The sequence below is a fragment of the Gymnodraco acuticeps genome, unplaced genomic scaffold, assembly GCF_902827175.1.
Source record: "Gymnodraco acuticeps unplaced genomic scaffold, fGymAcu1.1, whole genome shotgun sequence".
Lineage (NCBI taxonomy): Eukaryota > Metazoa > Chordata > Actinopteri > Perciformes > Bathydraconidae > Gymnodraco > Gymnodraco acuticeps.
The window spans coordinates 8,621,358-8,639,829 of NW_022990271.1; the positions used below are offsets into that span (position 1 = coordinate 8,621,358).

Sequence of the window (18,472 nt, forward strand, 5' to 3'; positions counted from 1 at the left end):
AGGACGGATAGATATAATTCATGTTCATATCCTTCACTCAAATGTTACATAAACTTATAGTTGTACTTTTTGAGTGGGCTGAGTCAAAAATATAAAATCAGAAATGTTAGTTAGAGTTAGCTTTCGTTCAAGTGACTGTCTACGACCAATATAATAATTTTAAATGACTGTTTAACAAAAATATGTTTCCACTGTTATCTCCCCACAGATTCCCGTTCTCATGTTCCCCTGGCTCTTAGCTTTGTCGGCTTTGGGGTGATGATTTTGGCAGTAGTTGTCTATGTGAGGTTCAAAATGATCAGAATGTGTAAAAATCAGGCTTTTAGCTCAGACTATAGGACATATTAAAAGTGCAATTCAATCAATCAATGTTTATTTATATACTGTAGTGATGTAACTACGATCTCAAAATTACTTCACTCTGTCCGTCCCCTCAGTACGCAAGGTGCTTGGGAAAAAAGCCATATCATACTCTGTCCCCTCGACCTGGAACACACTTTAGCAGGAACTTAAGCTGACCAGTTTGATACCCATCACGGATTTTAAACTAATTTTAAAAAAGCTGGAGAAATCATCTGTGGGTGTTTGCACCTGCTATATCTGACTACTGTATATGGATTTCAATGGATTTTTGTACGATGTTGTATTTTAGTGTTGCCTCTGTGTTTAGTGTCCTGTCTGTCTGTAACTTTGTGTGGTAGTGTTACCGCTGAACTCTACTCTCTCTCTACTCTCTCTCTCTACTATTCTTGCAAATTATACCTTGTGTCTCAAGGAGATTTTACACCTGTATAAATAAAGGCTAAATAAAAAAAAAAAATATATATATATAGCCCAATATCACAAATGTTACATTTGTCTCAGTGGACTTCAAAGTTTGTACAGAATATCAGTATGACAATACGACACCCTCTGTCCTTAGACCCTCACATCGTACAAGGAAGAACTTCCAAAGAAACCCTACAGTTGAAAGGGGAAAATGGGAGAAACCTCAGGGAGAGCAACAGAGGAGGGATCCCTCTCCCAGGATGGACAGACGTTCTTGGAATGCAATGCCCTAGTACAAGGGTGGCCAACCCGCGGCTCGCGAGCCGCATGCGGCTCGCGAGCCAGTTTCATGCGGCTCTTCAATTCATATCGAATTTTATATGTGTGAGTGTGGGGGAGAGACACGGACTCCTGACAGTTAGACCTGATATTTAGTAGGTCTGTTAAGTATTGAATGCTGATAATTCTGACGTAATTTGACCGGTCAAAGTTGTTTGGGCACGGATAAAATCGCTCCGTTACTTTCGTCCCGGCTCTCCCTACGTGTGTATGTGTGGTGTCAGGTGTCAGTCAGTGGCGTTTTCTCCCGGAGGCCAAGGGAAGCCAGGCTTCCCTTGTTTTTTCGGATTGTAGTTATAATTTAAATAAATAAATAAAAACACTTTGTTTTGTTTCGATAATTCTCCTTTGCTGTGTGTTGCTGCCGGCCCATCGCTCCCCCATTCTCATTGAGTATTTTACAAAGAGTGAAACAAACAGCGCCCCTCTAGATGTTATGGTGAAACAGTAGATTGCACTCTCTGTTGCGAGAGGAGGCCAGCCGAATCTAGCTTCCCTTGGTGAAAAAAAATGGAGGGATTGACCAATCAGATGAGGCCCACGTGATGCCCCTGCCAACCTGTGATTGGTCAAGGCCATGCCAAGGGAAGCCAGCCGCCTCTTGCTTCCCTTCAGAGGCGGCTGGCGGCTGGCGATTTGATTGGACACTGCCATCCAATCAAATCACATCAACATCAGTTTTAATACTGTAACTGTCATCACCGCCGTCAGAAATTATCAAGCAAATGAAGCATTATGGAGGGTGGAGATTTGGCGTACTTAATCAAACATAACTTTACTAAACTTCTGCTACAGCAGCAACTGAAAATTAAATCAGATGACAGGCCAATGCCCGCACTCGAGCTGTGTGTACACAGAGGAAAAAGGGAGAGAATCGGACGTTCAATGAGGACAATTATGTCCGCACGGAGTGGCTAACTGGAAGCGCTAAACTTCAGCGTCTATTTTGCTGGCCATGTCTTCTTTTTGACAAGGATTCGTGCTCCCTGAACAATCCTTGGGCAACTTCAGGATTCATCGACCTTGCCAACCTGTCACGGGCAATTGAGAGGCACGGTAAATCCAAAAATCACATAGATTGTGTTATTGTCTGCATACATTAATAAGTAAAATGCTTAAATTAATAAGGAGAGTTTCAGCTGGAGAGTGCGTGCGGACCTTTCGGTTAGATAACAGGCGAGTGCAAGTCCTGCATCTGTGTGATACAAATGTGTGTAAAATGATACCGGGTGCTGTAATCACTCATCTGGTTACGTTATTGACCACCCCCCCCGACCCAAAAAATGGGCTTCCCCTACATTTTTCCCCACGCCACGCTACTGGTGTCAGTATGAGAGGATGACAGCGCCGCCGTCTAATTTTGATCAGGAGCGAAGCGGAGGTGTCTAGATCTGCATGAAGGGTGTTATTTTCCCATTATCCCGCTTATTACATGGCCACATTCTCAACAAAGTAACGATATGACTCCCAATATTAATTGAAATGCTTTTATAGATTTAGAAAATGTTTTTATTGATTTAAAAAAATAGTACGCTATTATTTATTTAAAATGACATGCATCTGCTAAGAGAAATAGTGCGTTGTTACTGTTTGAATGTAGCAACGGCAGGAACTGCTTGACAGCGGTCTGTCTGTTCTGGATTAACAACGTGTCACGTGTTCTGAATTGACCAATCAGAATCGAGTATTAAACACTATCTGACCATGAATTGAGTTTGATCCTAAAATGGCAGGGAAGAAATGCACAGCTAAGTGAAAATATGAATACGAACATAGGACGTTTTTAGTAGAGTGGGAGAGTTCATATTTTTTTATCGAACGCAATTGCAAGCCATTTTGCCTTATCTAGACAGACAGCATTAACCCATTTCAAGGCTTCAAATCTTCAGCGCCATTTCACCTCACTCCATGCTAACATCGACCATGACTTCCCAAAAGGTACGGAACTTCGCAAGCAGAAGATAAACACCTTGAAAAGTCAGGCAGAAAAGCAGACACAGTTTTTCAAAAAAAAATAACGAAGCACTCGGAGACCGTAACACTTGCATCTTATCAAGTTGCTTGGAACATAGCACAAGCTAAAAAGCCGTACAATGAAGGGGAGTTTGTTCAAAAATGCCTCAGTGACGTGGTTGAAATCTTGTCTCCAGAAAACAAAAAACTGAAACAAGCGGTATCAGACGTCCAACTGTCCCGCCACACTGTTGAACGCAGAATATCGGACATTAACACCGCCATTGAAGCGCAGTTACACTCTGATCTTCAAACATGTGAGTTTTTCAGTGTGGCATTGGATGAGTCTTGTGACATACAAGACAAGCCTCAGTTGGCAATATTTGCACGATCAGTCTCAAAGGATTGTGTTATAAAAGAAGAACTCCTTGATATTGTGCCATTAAAAGACAGAACCCGTGGCATCGATGTAAAAGAAACAATGATAAATGTGTTTGTGAAAGCAAATGTGCCCAAGCAGAAACTAACTGCAATAGCCACGGATGGAGCGCCATCAATGGTCGGATCTGTGAACGGGGCTGTGCAAAGCTGACAACACATTTCCCGAATTTTGGAATTTCCAATGCATCATTCACCGGGAGCAACTTGTGTCCAAATCACTGAATTTAGACAACGTAATGAAGCCTGTGATGGAAATTGTAAACTACATCCGCACGCATGCTCTTAACCACAGGCAATTTAAGAATCTCATCGCTGAACTCGACCAAGGGCTTCCAGGAGACCTGCCGCTGCACGGCACTGTGAGGTGGCTTTCTAAAGGCAAAGTGCTGTCTTGCTTCTTTGAGCTGTTGGATGCTGTGAAACTGTTCATGGAACAGAAGGACAAGGATTATCCGGAGCTCTCAGACCCCAAGTGGATTATGGATCTGGCCTTTTTGGTCGACATGCTGTGTTATCTGGACAGACTGAACCTGGATCTGCAGGGAAAGTTAAAAATGCTGCCTGACTTAGTGCAAAGTGTATTTGCGTTTGTTAACAAACTGAAACTGTTTAAGACACATCTTCAAAAGGGAGAATTAGCGCATTTTCCCTCTCTGCTAAAAGCAAGCGCACAAGCCACCGGTGCCACCCGGAAAAAGCAAACAGCCCGTTATGCAATATTGATTGAAACCCTGCAGGAAAACTTTGCGACCCGGTTCCATGATCTACATGTGAAAAGGCCACAGATTACGTTCCTCGTCGATCCTTTTAATGCTGAGACAGACTGTTTGAAAACCCCGCTAGTCAAGGACGAGGTGGTGGCCGAGTTGGAGATGATCGAACTTTCAGAGGATGACCGACTGAAACCTGTTCTGAGGGAAGGGACCCTTGAGTTCTGGAAAACTGTGCCGATCGAAAAATACCCAAATGTCAAACGGGTTGCGCTCAAGCTACTTTCAATGTTTGGGTCAACATACGTCTGTGAGTCTGTGTTTTCTACCCTGAAACATGTGAAATCCAAGCATCGATCTGTTCTGACTGACACACATGTGAGAGAATTGCTTCGAGTGGCCACAACGGAATACAAGCCAGATTTGAGGAGGATTGTTCAAAGCAAGGAATGTCAGAAGTCTCACTAATTTAAAGTAAGATAACAAACCTTTTCAATTTTGTTTACTGAGAGTTTGTGTGTGAGTGCACACAATGTTCATTGTTATGTTGTGTGTGTGTGTGTGTGTGTGTGTGTGTGTGTGTGTGTGTGTGTGTGTGTGTGTGTGTGTGTGTGTGTGTGTGTGTGTGTGTGTGTGTGTGTGTGTGTGTGCCTGGCCTGACTATACTTGTGGGAACCTAAATCTGTTTACACAGTCACGTGTGGGGACTCGCCTCCCTTATGGGGACAAATTGGAAGTCCCCATGAGGGGAATCATTAATTTTAGGGTGAAGACTTGGTTAGGTTAAGGTTAATTACATTACATTACATTACATTGCATTTAGCTGACGCTTTTATCCAAAGCGACTTACAATAAGTACATTCGACCAGGAAGACACAACCTTGAAGAAAACAGAATCATATAAGTACATCAGGTTTCATAGAGCCAAACATTTCAAGTGCTACTCAACTGGCTTTAGGTAAGCCAGTCCTTTATTAGTATAAAAGTGCTTCGTTAATAGTTCTAACGCTCGAAGTGGAGTCGAAAGAGATGAGTTTTCAGTTTGCGCCAGAAGATGTGCAAGCTATCTGCCGTCCTGATGTCAATGGGGAGCTCATTCCACCATCTTGGAGCCAGGACAGCAAACCCACGTGTTTTCGCCGATGGGAACTTGGGCGCAACGAGTCGTTTGGCTGATGCAGAGCGTAGTGCACGCGCTGGGGTGTACGGTTTAACCATGTCCTGGATGTAGGAAGGGCCAGATCCATTCGCAGCATGGTAAGCAAGTACCAGTGTCTTGAAGTGGATTCTAGCAGTTACCGGAAGCCAGTGAAGGCAGCGGAGGGAGCGGAGGAGCGGAGTGGTGTGGGAGAATTTAGGAAGGTTGAAGACCAGACGAGCCGCTGCATTCTGGATGAGCTGCAGAGGTCGGATGGCACATGCAGGTAGACCAGCCAGGAGGGAGTTGCAGTAGTCTAGGCGTGAGATGACGAGAGCCTGGACCAGAACCTGCGTCGCTTTCTGGGTCAGCTGGGGACGCATCCTCCTGATGTTGTAAAGCGTGTATCTGCAGCAACGGGTTGTAGCAGCGATGTTTGCAGTGAAGGACAGGTTGTTATCTAGGGTCACACCCAGATTCCTTGCAGTCTGAGTCGGGGAAACAACTGAGGTGCCGATGTTGATTGTTAGGTCAAGAGTGGGACAATCTTTTCCCGGAAGGAAGAGCAGCTCAGTCTTGTCAAGGTTGAGCTTGAGCTGGTGAGCAGACATCCACTGAGAGATGTCAGCTAGACAAGCAGAGATGCGTGCAACAACCTGGGTCTCTGAGCGGGGAAAGGACAGAATTAATTGGGTGTCATCAGCGTAGCAGTGGTAAGAAAAACCATGCGGGCTAATGACTGATCCGAGCGAGTTTGTGTACAGGGAGAAGAGGAGGGGACCAAGAACAGAGCCCTGAGCGACCCTCGTAGTTAATTGACAAGGGTCGGACTCAGACCCTCTCCAAGTCACCCTGTAGGTACGGTCTTTCAGGTATGAGGTGAGGAGGGAAAGTGCAGAGCCTGAAACTCCAAGTTTTTGGAGAGTGCGAAGGAGGATCTGATGATTCACCATGTCGAATGCAGCAGACAGGTCCAATAGGATGATGACAGAGGAGAGGGATGCAGTTTTGGCAGTGTGCAGTTCCTCCGTGACAGCAATGAGAGCAGTTTCTGTGGATTGACCTGCCTTGAAACCAGACTGGTGCGGATCCAGAAGGTTATTCTGATTGAGATAACAGGAGAGTTGTTTAAAGACAGCGCGTTCAAGTGATTTAGACAGGAACGGGAGGAGAGAGACAGGCCTGTAGTTTATAACATCAGACGGGTTGAGAGTGGGTTTCTTTAGGAGAGGGTTTACTCTTGCCTCCTTGAGACTGTTTGGAAAGTGACCAGAAGTTAGAGAAGTGTTGATGAAATGGGTGAGAAACGGTAGAATATCAGGAGCGATAGTCTGAAGGGATAGGGTCCAGAGGACAGGTGGTAGGGCGGGCAGAGGTAATGAGGGTAAGAACCTCACTTGGAGAGAGAGGGGAAAAGGAGGTAAGTGTGTTGGTGGAAGGAGGGTCTGGTGACCCAGCGGTGAGTAAAGGTGAGTCAGAAAAAGAAGAGCGAATATCATCAACCTTTTTTTCAAAGTGGGTAACAAAGTCGCTTGACAGAAGTGAGGAGGGGGGAGGAGCTTTTGGAGGGTCCAAGAGGGTGGAGAAGATGGAAAATAGTTTTTTAGGATTGGAATAGGAAGATTGGATCTTATCTTGAAAGAAAGTGCTTTTTGCCTGAGAGATCGAAGCAGAGAAAGAGGAGAGGAGAGCTTGATAGGTTAGGAGGTCGTCACGGTGTTTGGATTTCCACCATTTCCGCTCTGCTGCCCTAAGGACGGTTCTATTAGCACGCAGTGCATCATTTAGCCAGGGAGCAGGAGGGGACTGACGAGCCTGCCGAGATGTGAGAGGACAGAGCGAGTCCAGAGTGGATGAGAGAGTAGAGAGGAGAGTTTCTGCAGCAGAGTTTGGAGGCAGGAGATGGAACGAATCAGAGGAAGGGAGGGCTGAGAGCACCGACGAGGCAAAGCTAGAGGGGGAGAGGGAGCGAAGGTTACGGCGGACAAGTGCAGGATGAGAAGAGATTAGTTTGTTATGTTTGGAAAGGGGTAGAGAGAATGAAATGAAGAAGTGATCGGATGTGTGGAGCGGGTTTACAGAGAGGTTAGAAGTAGCGCAGTTCCTTGAGAATATGAGATCAAGGACATTGCCAGCTTTATGAGTCGGTGGGGACGGAGACAGTGAGAAAGCAAAGGCGGTTAACAGAGATGTTAGTTCGTCTATCTTCCCCGTCTGGAGGTTGAAGTCTCTGAGAAGTACAGCGGGAGGGCCAGTTTCAGGGATGAGTGAGAGGAGATTATCTAATTCCTCCAAGAAGTCCCCCAAGGCGCCTGGTGGACGGTAGAGAACAACAATGGTTAACTGTATAGGATGGGTTACTGTGACGGCATGGAATTCAAAGGTGGAAGGAGTGAAGTTAGGTAGCTTGAAGAGGGAAAAGCTCCATTTGGAAGAGAGCAGGAGACCAGTGCCACCTCCTCTGCCAGTGGGTCTGGGTGTATGGGAGAAGGAATATGCAGTGGAGAGAGCTGCTGGGGTGGATGTGTTGGATGGAGTAATCCAGGTCTCAGTGAGAGCAAGGAAATCCAGAGACTGCAGGGAGGCGTAGCCAGAGATGAAGTCAGCCTTAGGAACAGCTGACTGGCAGTTCCACAGGCCACCTGAAACTAGATGTTGGATCTCAGTGGAGCACGTGGGATAGACGAGAGTAGGCCGGTTATATCGATTAGGAGATACACGGGGCCAGTGATAATTGCGAGAAGACACATGAACAGGAATAGAGAAAATACACATGATTATAGCATGCGGGGCTAGAAAACTAAAGAAAAGAGAAATAAGACACCAGCTCGATCAGAGTAGGATTTGCCTCCTCTTTGCCTCCCTCGTGACTCCCGCAAGACTCCAATGTCTTTGTCAGTCTTTGACTCCCGCAGGACTCCAATGTCTTTGTCAGTCTTCGGCTGTCTGACGCTGAAGCTGACGCTCCAGGAAAGAGCTACCCGAAATGGACGCCTGATTGCTCAGTTCACACAGCTGTAGGGCCACGGCCCTCTAATTAGTTAACTATCTACAGCTGATGGGCGACAATAGACTGGCCGTGCCTATATTAATGCAGGCTTGAGTGCTGAGACCTGTAAAGCAGGTTTCGCCTGAGCAGATCTGAGATTTAAAATCTCTCAAACGCGATTTAGCCGTTTACGCTACAATAACAATTTATACAGAGTCGAATAAATGAAACAGAGAAGTCTAATTGAACAAGAATATAACTTACAGTGGTTGCTGCGTCAATAGGTAATGTCGTCACCGGGTCCAGATGCACACTGAATTCATCAGATTTTAAATGCGGTATTTAAATGCTTTTTAAGGTACAAAATGACTGAGTCACGCGGTTGTACTTCACGCTATCAATAGACTGGCCGTGCCTATATTAATGCAGGCTTGAGTGCTGAGACCTGTAAAGCAGGTTTCGCCTGAGCAGATCTGAGATTTAAAATCTCTCAAACGCGATTTAGCCGTTTACGCTACAATAACAATTTATACAGAGTCGAATAAATGAAACAGAGAAGTCTAATTAAACAAGAATATAACTTACAGTGGTTGCTGCGTCAATAGGTAATGTCGTCACCGGGTGCAGATGCACAGGGTTAGGCATGTTATGGTTAGGGTTAGGATAAGTCTCCAGGAAATGCATGTAAGTCAATGTAATGTCCCCTGATGTGTGTGTGTGTGTGTGTGTGTGTGTGTGTGTGTGTGTGTGTGTGTGTGTGTGTGTGTGTGTGTGAAGTTTTATATTTTCATTTTATCTGTGAGAGAGAGAAGGGAGGAAGAAAGTGAAGGAGCACAGAGAAAGGCTGAGAACAAAAGAGAGAATGAGGGAGGGGGGGTGCACGTGCATCTGTGACTGTGTTTGATGTGGCTCTTTGCAGTAACATAGTCAAAATGTTGGCTCTTAACCTCTGACTGGTTGGCCACCCCTGCCCTAGTAGGACAGTAGGGTATAATGAGTTCTTTAATGAGTTGTTTAAATGGCACCTGCCCATTAAGGGCTTTGTAGGCGAGAAGAAGAATTTTAAATTATATCCTGTGTTCTATAGGGAGCCAGTGTAAGGCAGCCAGAACAGGAGTAATGTGGTCCCTTTTCCGAACTCTGCTTAGTACGCGTGCTGCAGCATTTTGAATCAGCTGAAGCGACTTGACTTACTTCTTGGTACACCCTGATAATAAAGAGTTACAATAATCCAGCCTTGAAGTAACAAATGCATGGACTAGTTTTTCTGCATCGTTTTGAGGCAAGATATGCCTCATTTTGGCAATGTTGCGTAGATGGAAGTAGGCGGTCCTTGAGATTGATTTTATGTGGGCGTTAAAGGATAAATCCTGATCAAATATAACACCAAGATTCCTTATAGTCTCACTGGAGGCCAAATGAATGCCATCCATAGTTAGTATATCTTTAGATAGTTTGTTTCGTAGAGTCTTTGGGCCATCAAAAAATGTAAGGTCATCCACGTTTTTAAGTCCTTGAGGCCGTCTTGAATTGTATTTAGATGATTGGTTTCATCAGGCTTGATTGATAAATATAGTTGAGTATCATCCGCATAGCAATGAAAATGTAAAGAGTGATTCCTTATAATATTGCCTAACGGAAGCATATATAATGTGAACAAAATAGGTCCGAGCACTGAGCCCTGTGGCACTCCGTGGCTAACTTTGGTTTGCATGGAAGATTTGTCGTTGACACACACAAACTGAGAGCGTTCAGATAGATAGGACCTAAACCAGCCTAAAGCAGTTCCCTTTATGCCAACTAAGTGCTAGTCTTTGCAATAAGATGTCATGGTCCATAGTATCAAATGCAGAACTGAGATCGAGCAAAACAAGAATAGAGACAAGTCCCTTGTCTGAGGCTATTAGAATGTCATTTGTACCTTTAACCAGAGCTGTCTCTGTGCTATGATGTGTTCTAAAGCCAGAGTGAAAATCTTCAAATAACCAATTGTTTTTTAAGTAATCACACAACTGTTTTGTGACTACTTTCTCAGTATTTCTTTAGAGGAAAGGAAGATTAGAAATAGGTCTATAGTTGGCTAAAACCTCTGGATCGAGGTTGTGCTTTTTAAGAAGAGGTTTTACCACTGCTACTTTAAATGATTGTGGAACATAGCCTGATAATAAAGACATATTCATAATATTTAATAAAGAAGTGTTAATTAATGGAAAAACTTCCTTGAACAGCTTAGTTGGAATTGGGTCTGAGATACACGTTGATGGTTTGGAAGAAAGAATAATTTAATTCAATTGTTCAAGGTTTATGGCTGAAAAGCATTCTAATTTACTATCTAGTGCAGTGGTCCCCAAACTAAGGCCCGCGGGCCGGGTACGGCCCGCCTCCACATTTGGCCCGGCCCCCTGAACAATACCAGAGACGCATTATGATTTTTTTTTTTTTTTTTTTTTTTTCCAGTCTGGCCACGTGAATCCTAGACTAGCCCCTGTCAAAATAGTGTGACATGCTCTATCGAAATCAGTCGCATTGACCCGAAGACACCTTTTGAGTTGTATACACTGTTGGAAAGAGGATATTCCTAGCTTTCTAATGATATCAGGATTGTTTTTGTACTTCAAATATTAAGCGAAATATGTCACATTATATAATGACTGTCACCGAGTCATCATTTTGAGAAAAAGGCCTTCAAAGTTGTCTCTTCTCTGGAATCCATCGATCTGATTGATTATTAGCGGAGCAAATGATCAAAATACTACCGAGGGAAGATATTTTCGTTTGGAGGGGAAGCTCGCGAGTGTGTGTGTATACGTGTGAGTGTGTGTGCTTGTGTAATTTTGCGTTTGTGTGTATTGTGTTTGTTTCCCGGGGGAAACACTCACGAGAAAACACCGGCTGTTGTTATGCCTGCCGTTCTCCGCTTGTAATTATGCCGAAGCTTCAAAGTTGTATTTATCATCTGAATTTGCCGAAACAAGTTTAATATTCTGAAAGCCAAGACTTTGTTTAATTGAAATCAGATGAAAATAAACTGTAACGACCCTGCAGTGTTATCTATGATTACTATACTCTTACATTAATAATTTCAGCGGAGTGAGGGGGGGGCGCCGCTGCGGAAGAGCAGATTGCGAGTGAGAAATAAATAAATTGGAAATAAAAGTTTCATATTCTGAAAGCCAAGACTTTGTTGTTTAAAATCAAACAAAACACCCGAAAAAATAGTTTTTTTTACGTAAATCCACGTTTATTTTGAGAGATTCTGCTCTGACAACTAAGCTAAACTTTTACCTGTTAAGATTGTGCACGGCACAACAGAAAGTTACAGTAATTTTCAATGGACTTTTTTTCTGTGAAGAACCCAGAGAGGGTTATTTGGTTATTATTTCATAAATAGTGTTATTTATTTCATTAATAGTGTTATTATTTATTTCCTGACTTTTTTTCTGTGAAGATCCCGGAAAGGGTTATTAATATTTGGTTATGTGTGGCTTTCTAGAAAACAATAAATGTTTACGTTTAGACACCCATGCGATCGTCACACTTTTTCTGTTACAAACTGACCCGGCCCCCATCAGAGAAGGGAAAAGTTATGTGGCCCTCACAGGAAAAAGTTTGGGGACCCCTGATCTAGTGTAATATTATAACTTAAGTTTCCGGGAGCTGTTGATAACACTATACTGGTCAAAGGCAAGAGGTCATTCATTTTGATCTAAGAGTAACAATTTTATCATTAAAAAAGCACATAAAATCATTACTACTGAGTGCTATGGGAATAGAAGACTCAATTGAGCTATGGCTCTCTGTCAGCCTGGCTACAGTGCTGAAAAGAAATCTTGCATTATTCTTATTCTCATCTATTAATGAAGAGTAGTAGGCTGCTCTCGCTTTACGCAGTGCTTTTTTATATTCATTGAGAGTAATATGCCAAGTTAAATGAGATTCTTCAAGTTTAGTGGAACGCCATATCCTTTCAAGTTGTCTGGACTTTTGCTTTATTTTGCGGGTTTCGGCATTATGTCATGGAGCTAATCTATGTTGTTTTATTTTCTTCTTTTTCAAAGGAGCAACAGAGTCTAATTTTATTCGCAGCGCACCTGTAGCACTATCAACAACATGATCAATTTGGGGTGGTGTAGCCTACATTTTGCACAAGTTTCCTCCCTTACATACAGACATGCTATCGAGTCAATTGTTTTTGCCTATCCATATTTTATAAAGAAATGGGGGGCAGCATTTCACCTCTACTACTGGGTCCATGCAATCTAGATATACAGTCAGTTGTAGGCCTATATCTAAAAAATTCGGGTCAGTTACCCAGGGTCAGACCCCCGCTACAGTTGTTGGTTAGCATGCTAATTTCAGTATCTAGCAATTCAATACATTCAATCTTTAACATAACTAATCACTGTAACATCTTCACATTCTGTTGATAATGTAAATATCTGTTCTAATGTTTTAAACAACAATTCTGTCCATGTCTTACACACATACCATTAATGTATTTAGTCAAAATGAATATATCATATTGATAAAAGTAGGCCTATACTGGTGCAGCAGTGGCTCAGTCAGTATAGGGGCTTGGACTGGGAGCTGTAGGGTCGCCGGTTCAAGTCCCTGACGAGACCTAAAATATGGAGTGTGGACTGCTTGGAGAGGTCCCAGTTCACCTCCTGCCCTGCCGTGGTGCCATTGAGCAAGGCACCAGACACCCCCCTCACTCCCATTGCTCCCCGGGCGCTGTACAATAGCTGCCCACTGCTCCTAGTACTAGACTCCTGGTACTATAGGATGGGTTAAATGCAGAGGCCAAATTTCACTGTGTGTGCTATGTGCTCTGCATGTGTGACCATTAAAAGAGGGTTTCATCCCTCCCTATTCTATGCTATGTGACATATTTAAGTCAAGTCATAATGCAAGTAAGCTTGACAACTATATTTATCAGATCATTAATATTTAACGTGAATTGTTTTCTTAAAGATTTTGAGGATTCACAATTAACAGTTAACTTTTAAGTGTAAAAGTAACTTTTGTTTAATAACTTTAACTAATGTTACCCACTCGTGATTTTCACAACCCGCTCTTCCTCACCATCACTTATTTTCCTATAAGATTATATAATAATCCTGTATAAAATGCAGTGACTTTAATGAAGTGGTGTCCGCCCCATTTATCATCTCTCCCAACTACCCACACGTGATGGGTCCCTGTTTGTTTGAACACATGGGGAACAGACTTTTTCACAGCAGTCATGTTGTCATATTGTGATGAAAAGAAATGTGTTAGTGATCCCATTTCATTTATCAATAATTATAGTAATTTATTCATGTGTATTTACTTCTGTAAAATGTCAGAGAGTTGTGTGGAAAAGGCCTGTAAGATGTGGGTAATACAGGAAAGATGGGAAATATTATAAGAGCATCAAATGCAGTGCCTTGTCTTTTTCTTTTTGTATGGATTGCCCATACTCTGTGAACTGCTGAATCACAATAAGTATATTTCAGGTGAATGAAAACCTTTTGTCTTATGCCACTTAGTGGAGGACTTTCAAATTACCTATTTTGCGCTAACAAATGTGCAGGCCACATTGCATTTCCTGTGACTTCTTCACAACAAAAACCACCCTTTTGTTTTCTCAGTTGCATCAAAATCAAAATACATTTTATTTTCATATTGAATTTCACCCTATAACGCCAAGTGTATCATATTTGATACATGAGTTTCTGAGACCTCTACGTCATCCAAATGACTAGTAGCCTACGTTCCTAAAAGACCTGGGTTGCGTTACGATAATCCAAAAATCAGCTCCTAAATTCTAACCATATCTCATATTCCTTGACCTCTGAGTGAAACGTCACGGGGTTAAGGGATAGTGGATAGGAGTATTCAAAAGGACTTAGGAGAAGAGACTGCGGTACTTTAGAGAATCCGAATGCACTTTCACTATCCGACGTGTTTATGATGCGCCAGCGGACGTCATGAATGTGCGTCTGCTGCTGTGGGGAAACTATGGAAACTACAGTTTTCTATATCGGACTACAACATGGATGTTTAATAAGAACGAGGGACTACTGTAAACTCATATAGAGACTCTGCACCGTGCTCTGATGCTGTTGTTTTATGCTTTATGAACGTGGACAACAGAGAAACATATTCTTCATGACCAAAGTTGGAATTGAAATAAAAAAGGAAAGTGAAACGTATGCTCGTCACCCTCTCCCTCCGGTCCACATTAATACAAATGATCCCAATACGTATGATTGTATGAACTATGAAAAGATCTTAAAATCAATACAAATGTATTTATTATAAACGTTAGTCCTTAACATCTATCACTGTGTATATCACCATTCAAACATCTTTTAAAAGTTGAACAAACTCCACACAGCTCAGTAAAGACTATGAAATGTTGACTTTATTTGATCTTTTCAGTAAAAACGTTCATATTTCTCTTTTTGATTATAAAACTGATGAACGTTCAAAACAAAGCACTTTGGCAACTTACCACATACGTTTTAAAATGCTTAATAAGCACCCTAACTTTCATGATATAATTTCTCGGTCATAATCGGTTGTTTCCGTGAACGGCCGACTGTTGAGTGACGGCAAATGCTGTGGCTGCAATGCATTGTGGGGCAGCATTTTCTCCTCTCCTTTCGGTAAGGGAGGTCCAGTGGTTCCTAAGCTAAAGGAGGTTATAAAGGAAGTTTGAAACCTCCTTTCCTTTCATTTAGAGAACGGCACTTATCATGCCTGCCAGTGACGTACTTCTGGGTCATTTCACTCCGTTAGGAAGGTTCCTAAGCTAAATGGACTATTGGAACCCAACCCTGTTGTATGCAATGTGATACATGTCTTCTGCCCTCTGGTGGATTATCCGGGCACTGCAGGCTGTAGAGCGCTTTTAATGACCAAATCCAAAATGGCTACCGTCATGTAACGGTTCAGACCGTATATGTATCAAAATACATCCATGATTCAGACCATGGATGTATAATAAGAACGTTCAGACGCTTTTGGAAGCGACATCTTTGTCAATATTGAATAAATTACGGTACAAATTACTTTTATATTGTTACTGATGTTTCACTATGAATATTTACTGTATTGAAGCAACTTATAATCAGTTTATATTTTGTAGCTTATTTCATTGAAAAATCGTGTTGAAAATGTATGTACCAAATAGTATACAGCAGGTATTTGAGAACATTTCTCTGGAAAATAATCAGTGTCATGTCATGATGCAATCTAGATTATGCTTACCACAATGCCAAAAACACTGTTTAGATTATTTAATCAAACTGATTAAAGATTAAAATGTAATATATTGTAACGGACATAATGTTGATGTTTGATGTGTTTGTTGTTCAGAGTTTGTTTGCATTTTACAGAGTGTCAGTGAACGTGCCACTGTTTTGATGGACGGTTCTTGTGACCTGTAGCTGTGGGTTTGGGTGGGAGAGTGTTGTCTGGTTGGTTGGGTCTGGAAGAGGGAGGTTCATGGGGAGAGCTAGCGGGAGACGTGACGGAGAGTGAGAAGAATACGACAGGGTTAGTGGATTGTTTTGGCGTGGTTACGGTCAACAGTAACCTGTGATCTGTGTAATATACTCCCGGATAAAGGACAAACTAAGCCTCCCTGTGTTCCTGTAGCGAGACGCTACATTTGGTGTCAGAAGTCAAAGTTCAACTCGGATTAACGGCAGCTAACTAGCGGCGTGCTACAGTGATTGCTGCCAGTTTCCATCTCGCTGAGAACATGTCGCTGTGGGACTACTCTTAAAATTAAACGGGAGAAGGAAGCTGACGAGCGGCAACACTTCGGCGCTGCTGAGGGTCGGGGAACGGGCAGCCACAGAGAGCGGGTGAGAGAAATGACCATGAGAATGGCCGCTGAGGCTGGCTTCGACCGCTCCGGCTACTCCCCCGATAGACGCCACACGCGGGAAAAGGGAGACAAAGAGGAGAGGTACGAGTCAACACACTGAGCAGCACAGAGAAGCCCTCCCCATATCTATTAAAACCCCCAGGTATGATGGCAAAGCTAACTGGGAAGCATTCCAGGCACAATTTGAATTGCTAGCCAAGGCTGGCAGGTGGTCTGCTGAAGAAAAGGCCTTCCAGCTCGCACTGGGGATGCTTTAACCAGCCTGCTGCTACTTAACCCTGATGATAGGAGTGACTGATGCTTTGGTGGGAGCTTTAAAGAGGCGCTTTGGACTATGCTCTGCAGCTAGCCTGCTCCGCTCTGAACTGTGTAGCTGCAAGCGTCGGCCTGGGGAGCCGCTGAGGGAGCTTGCCAAATACATTGAGGGGCTGGTTCACCGCACCTATGCTCACATGCCTCCTGTTATCCAGAGTGAGTTAGCCCGGGACTACTTCCTCCAGGGCCTACTACCAGCCGACCTGCGTACACAGACTTTGCTCGCCCACCCCAAGTCCCTACAGGAGGCTTTGGAGCTAGCCACAGAGAGAGAGATGCTATGTACTGCTTCAAGGAGTGCGGATGACCACCACCGAAATGTGGTATTGAGCTGAATACAGCAGAGCCGGCCTGGGTGGAAAAATGGACACAGCTTGTGTGTGCCACCACGCTGAGAGAGGAGCAGTCTCCGAGACCCCGCCACAGGATCTGCTGGGGGTGTGGACAGCCTCGCCATCTGGTTCGAGATTGCCCTCGCAGCACAGCTAACCAGGGAAACGGGGCCGGGTCTGCATAACCGGGACAATGCGGACCCCTGATGATGTCTCCCGTCCCTCTTCAAATGAGGAAACGTTGCAGCGCATTAACCAAGCAGAAGTGTTACAACCAACAGAAGAGGCTGGCGGCCCGCCTGAACGAATCATGAGGCTGGCGGCCCGCCTGAGCGAATCATCAGGCTGGGCCGAACCTGGGTTGAGGACTGCTGGTATGCCCCAGTGACTATTGCGGGAACAGACTGCTTTGCGCTGGTCGACACAGGTTCTTCAGCAACCCTGGTGAAGCCTGAAACGGTGAGAAATAAAATAACTATTTGCCCCACCATAGTGAAATTACAGACAGTTGCCGGGGAACGATCTCCGATGGTGGGAGAGACAATTGTGACTATGGGGGTGGGAAAGAAGTCTGTTCGTTGCCCAGTGTGGGTCGCAAACCTGGAAGATTGCATCCTGGGGCTGGATGCTCTTGGGACATTAGACTGTGTCATTGATACAAAGAGGGGTACACTCACTTTTCCAGATGGACAGGTCGTTCAGATGTGTAGGCGGCGACCCCAGACAGGCTGTCGTGTGACCCACACCATTATAACACAGACAACCGAGACAGTGACCGACGCCGTTGCTTGTTGCGAGCCCCAGATGACGGCACCTGCACAAACCCCCACCTTGCCGACCCTGGACCCTTGCCTTCACCCAGTCATTGCTGCAGAACCTGTCGCAGGTGAGAGAGTTTCGGCAGTGACAGACGTCTGGCAGAGAAACTCTGATGGACTAACTCCCAATGAGCAGAACCTGCTGCTGCAGCTCTTGCTGGAACTCAAAGACTGTTTTTCACTGTCTGAGGCCGATGTTGGCCGGACAGATCTCATCGAACACAACATCGACACTGGAGATGCACAGCCCATTAGAATGAGACCACGACGCCTCCCTCTGGCCAGACAAGCTGCAACAGATAAAGCACTGGGGGAGAGGCAACGGGAGGGAACCCTCATCCCGTGTGATGTATCCGGTTTGAGACCCCTCTGATTGGCCACTGTAAATGCCACTCATCATCTCTCTCAACAGAGCTCTTATTATTGTTGTGAGACTCCCGCAGGCATGGCGGACAGAGCGAAGCGATCGAAGGTCTGGGTGCACTTAAAAAAATGTAGTGGCGATAGTGCAAGGTGCCATCTATGTACTCAATTAGTTGCTTGTAAAGGGGGTAACAAAAGCAACTTAATGAAGCATTTGCAAACGAGACACTCATTGAATCTAAAACGGTGCAGCGTATTTGACAGCCTAAACAATGTGGCTGCTAGCGATTAGGGATGCCAGTGATTATTCGAATATTCGTTACAGTCTCCATAATCGAATATTATTTTTAAAAATCGATTTTATTTATATATATTTTTATTATTATTTATGTATTTTTTTATTTTTCTGGCTTAGTTTCAACCA

General features: G+C 43.9%; 1 protein-coding gene across 4 annotated transcripts in view; it reads left to right on the forward strand.

The window, feature by feature from the left end:
• LOC117549400 (interleukin-1 receptor accessory protein-like) overlaps positions 1-18,472 on the forward strand; it is a 62,581-nt gene that overhangs the window by 12,734 nt on the left and 31,375 nt on the right. For 3 of the 4 annotated variants that reach the window (XM_034221284.1, XM_034221281.1, XM_034221282.1), the window contains one exon: positions 209-1,034. The exons of the other annotated variant lie outside the window; for it this stretch is intronic. In XM_034221284.1, the coding sequence (XP_034077175.1) occupies positions 209-348 (140 nt within the window). In that variant the 3' untranslated portion in view covers positions 349-1,034. Of the gene's footprint in view, positions 1-208; positions 1,035-18,472 lie in introns of those variants that run through there. 4 annotated transcript variants of the gene reach the window in all.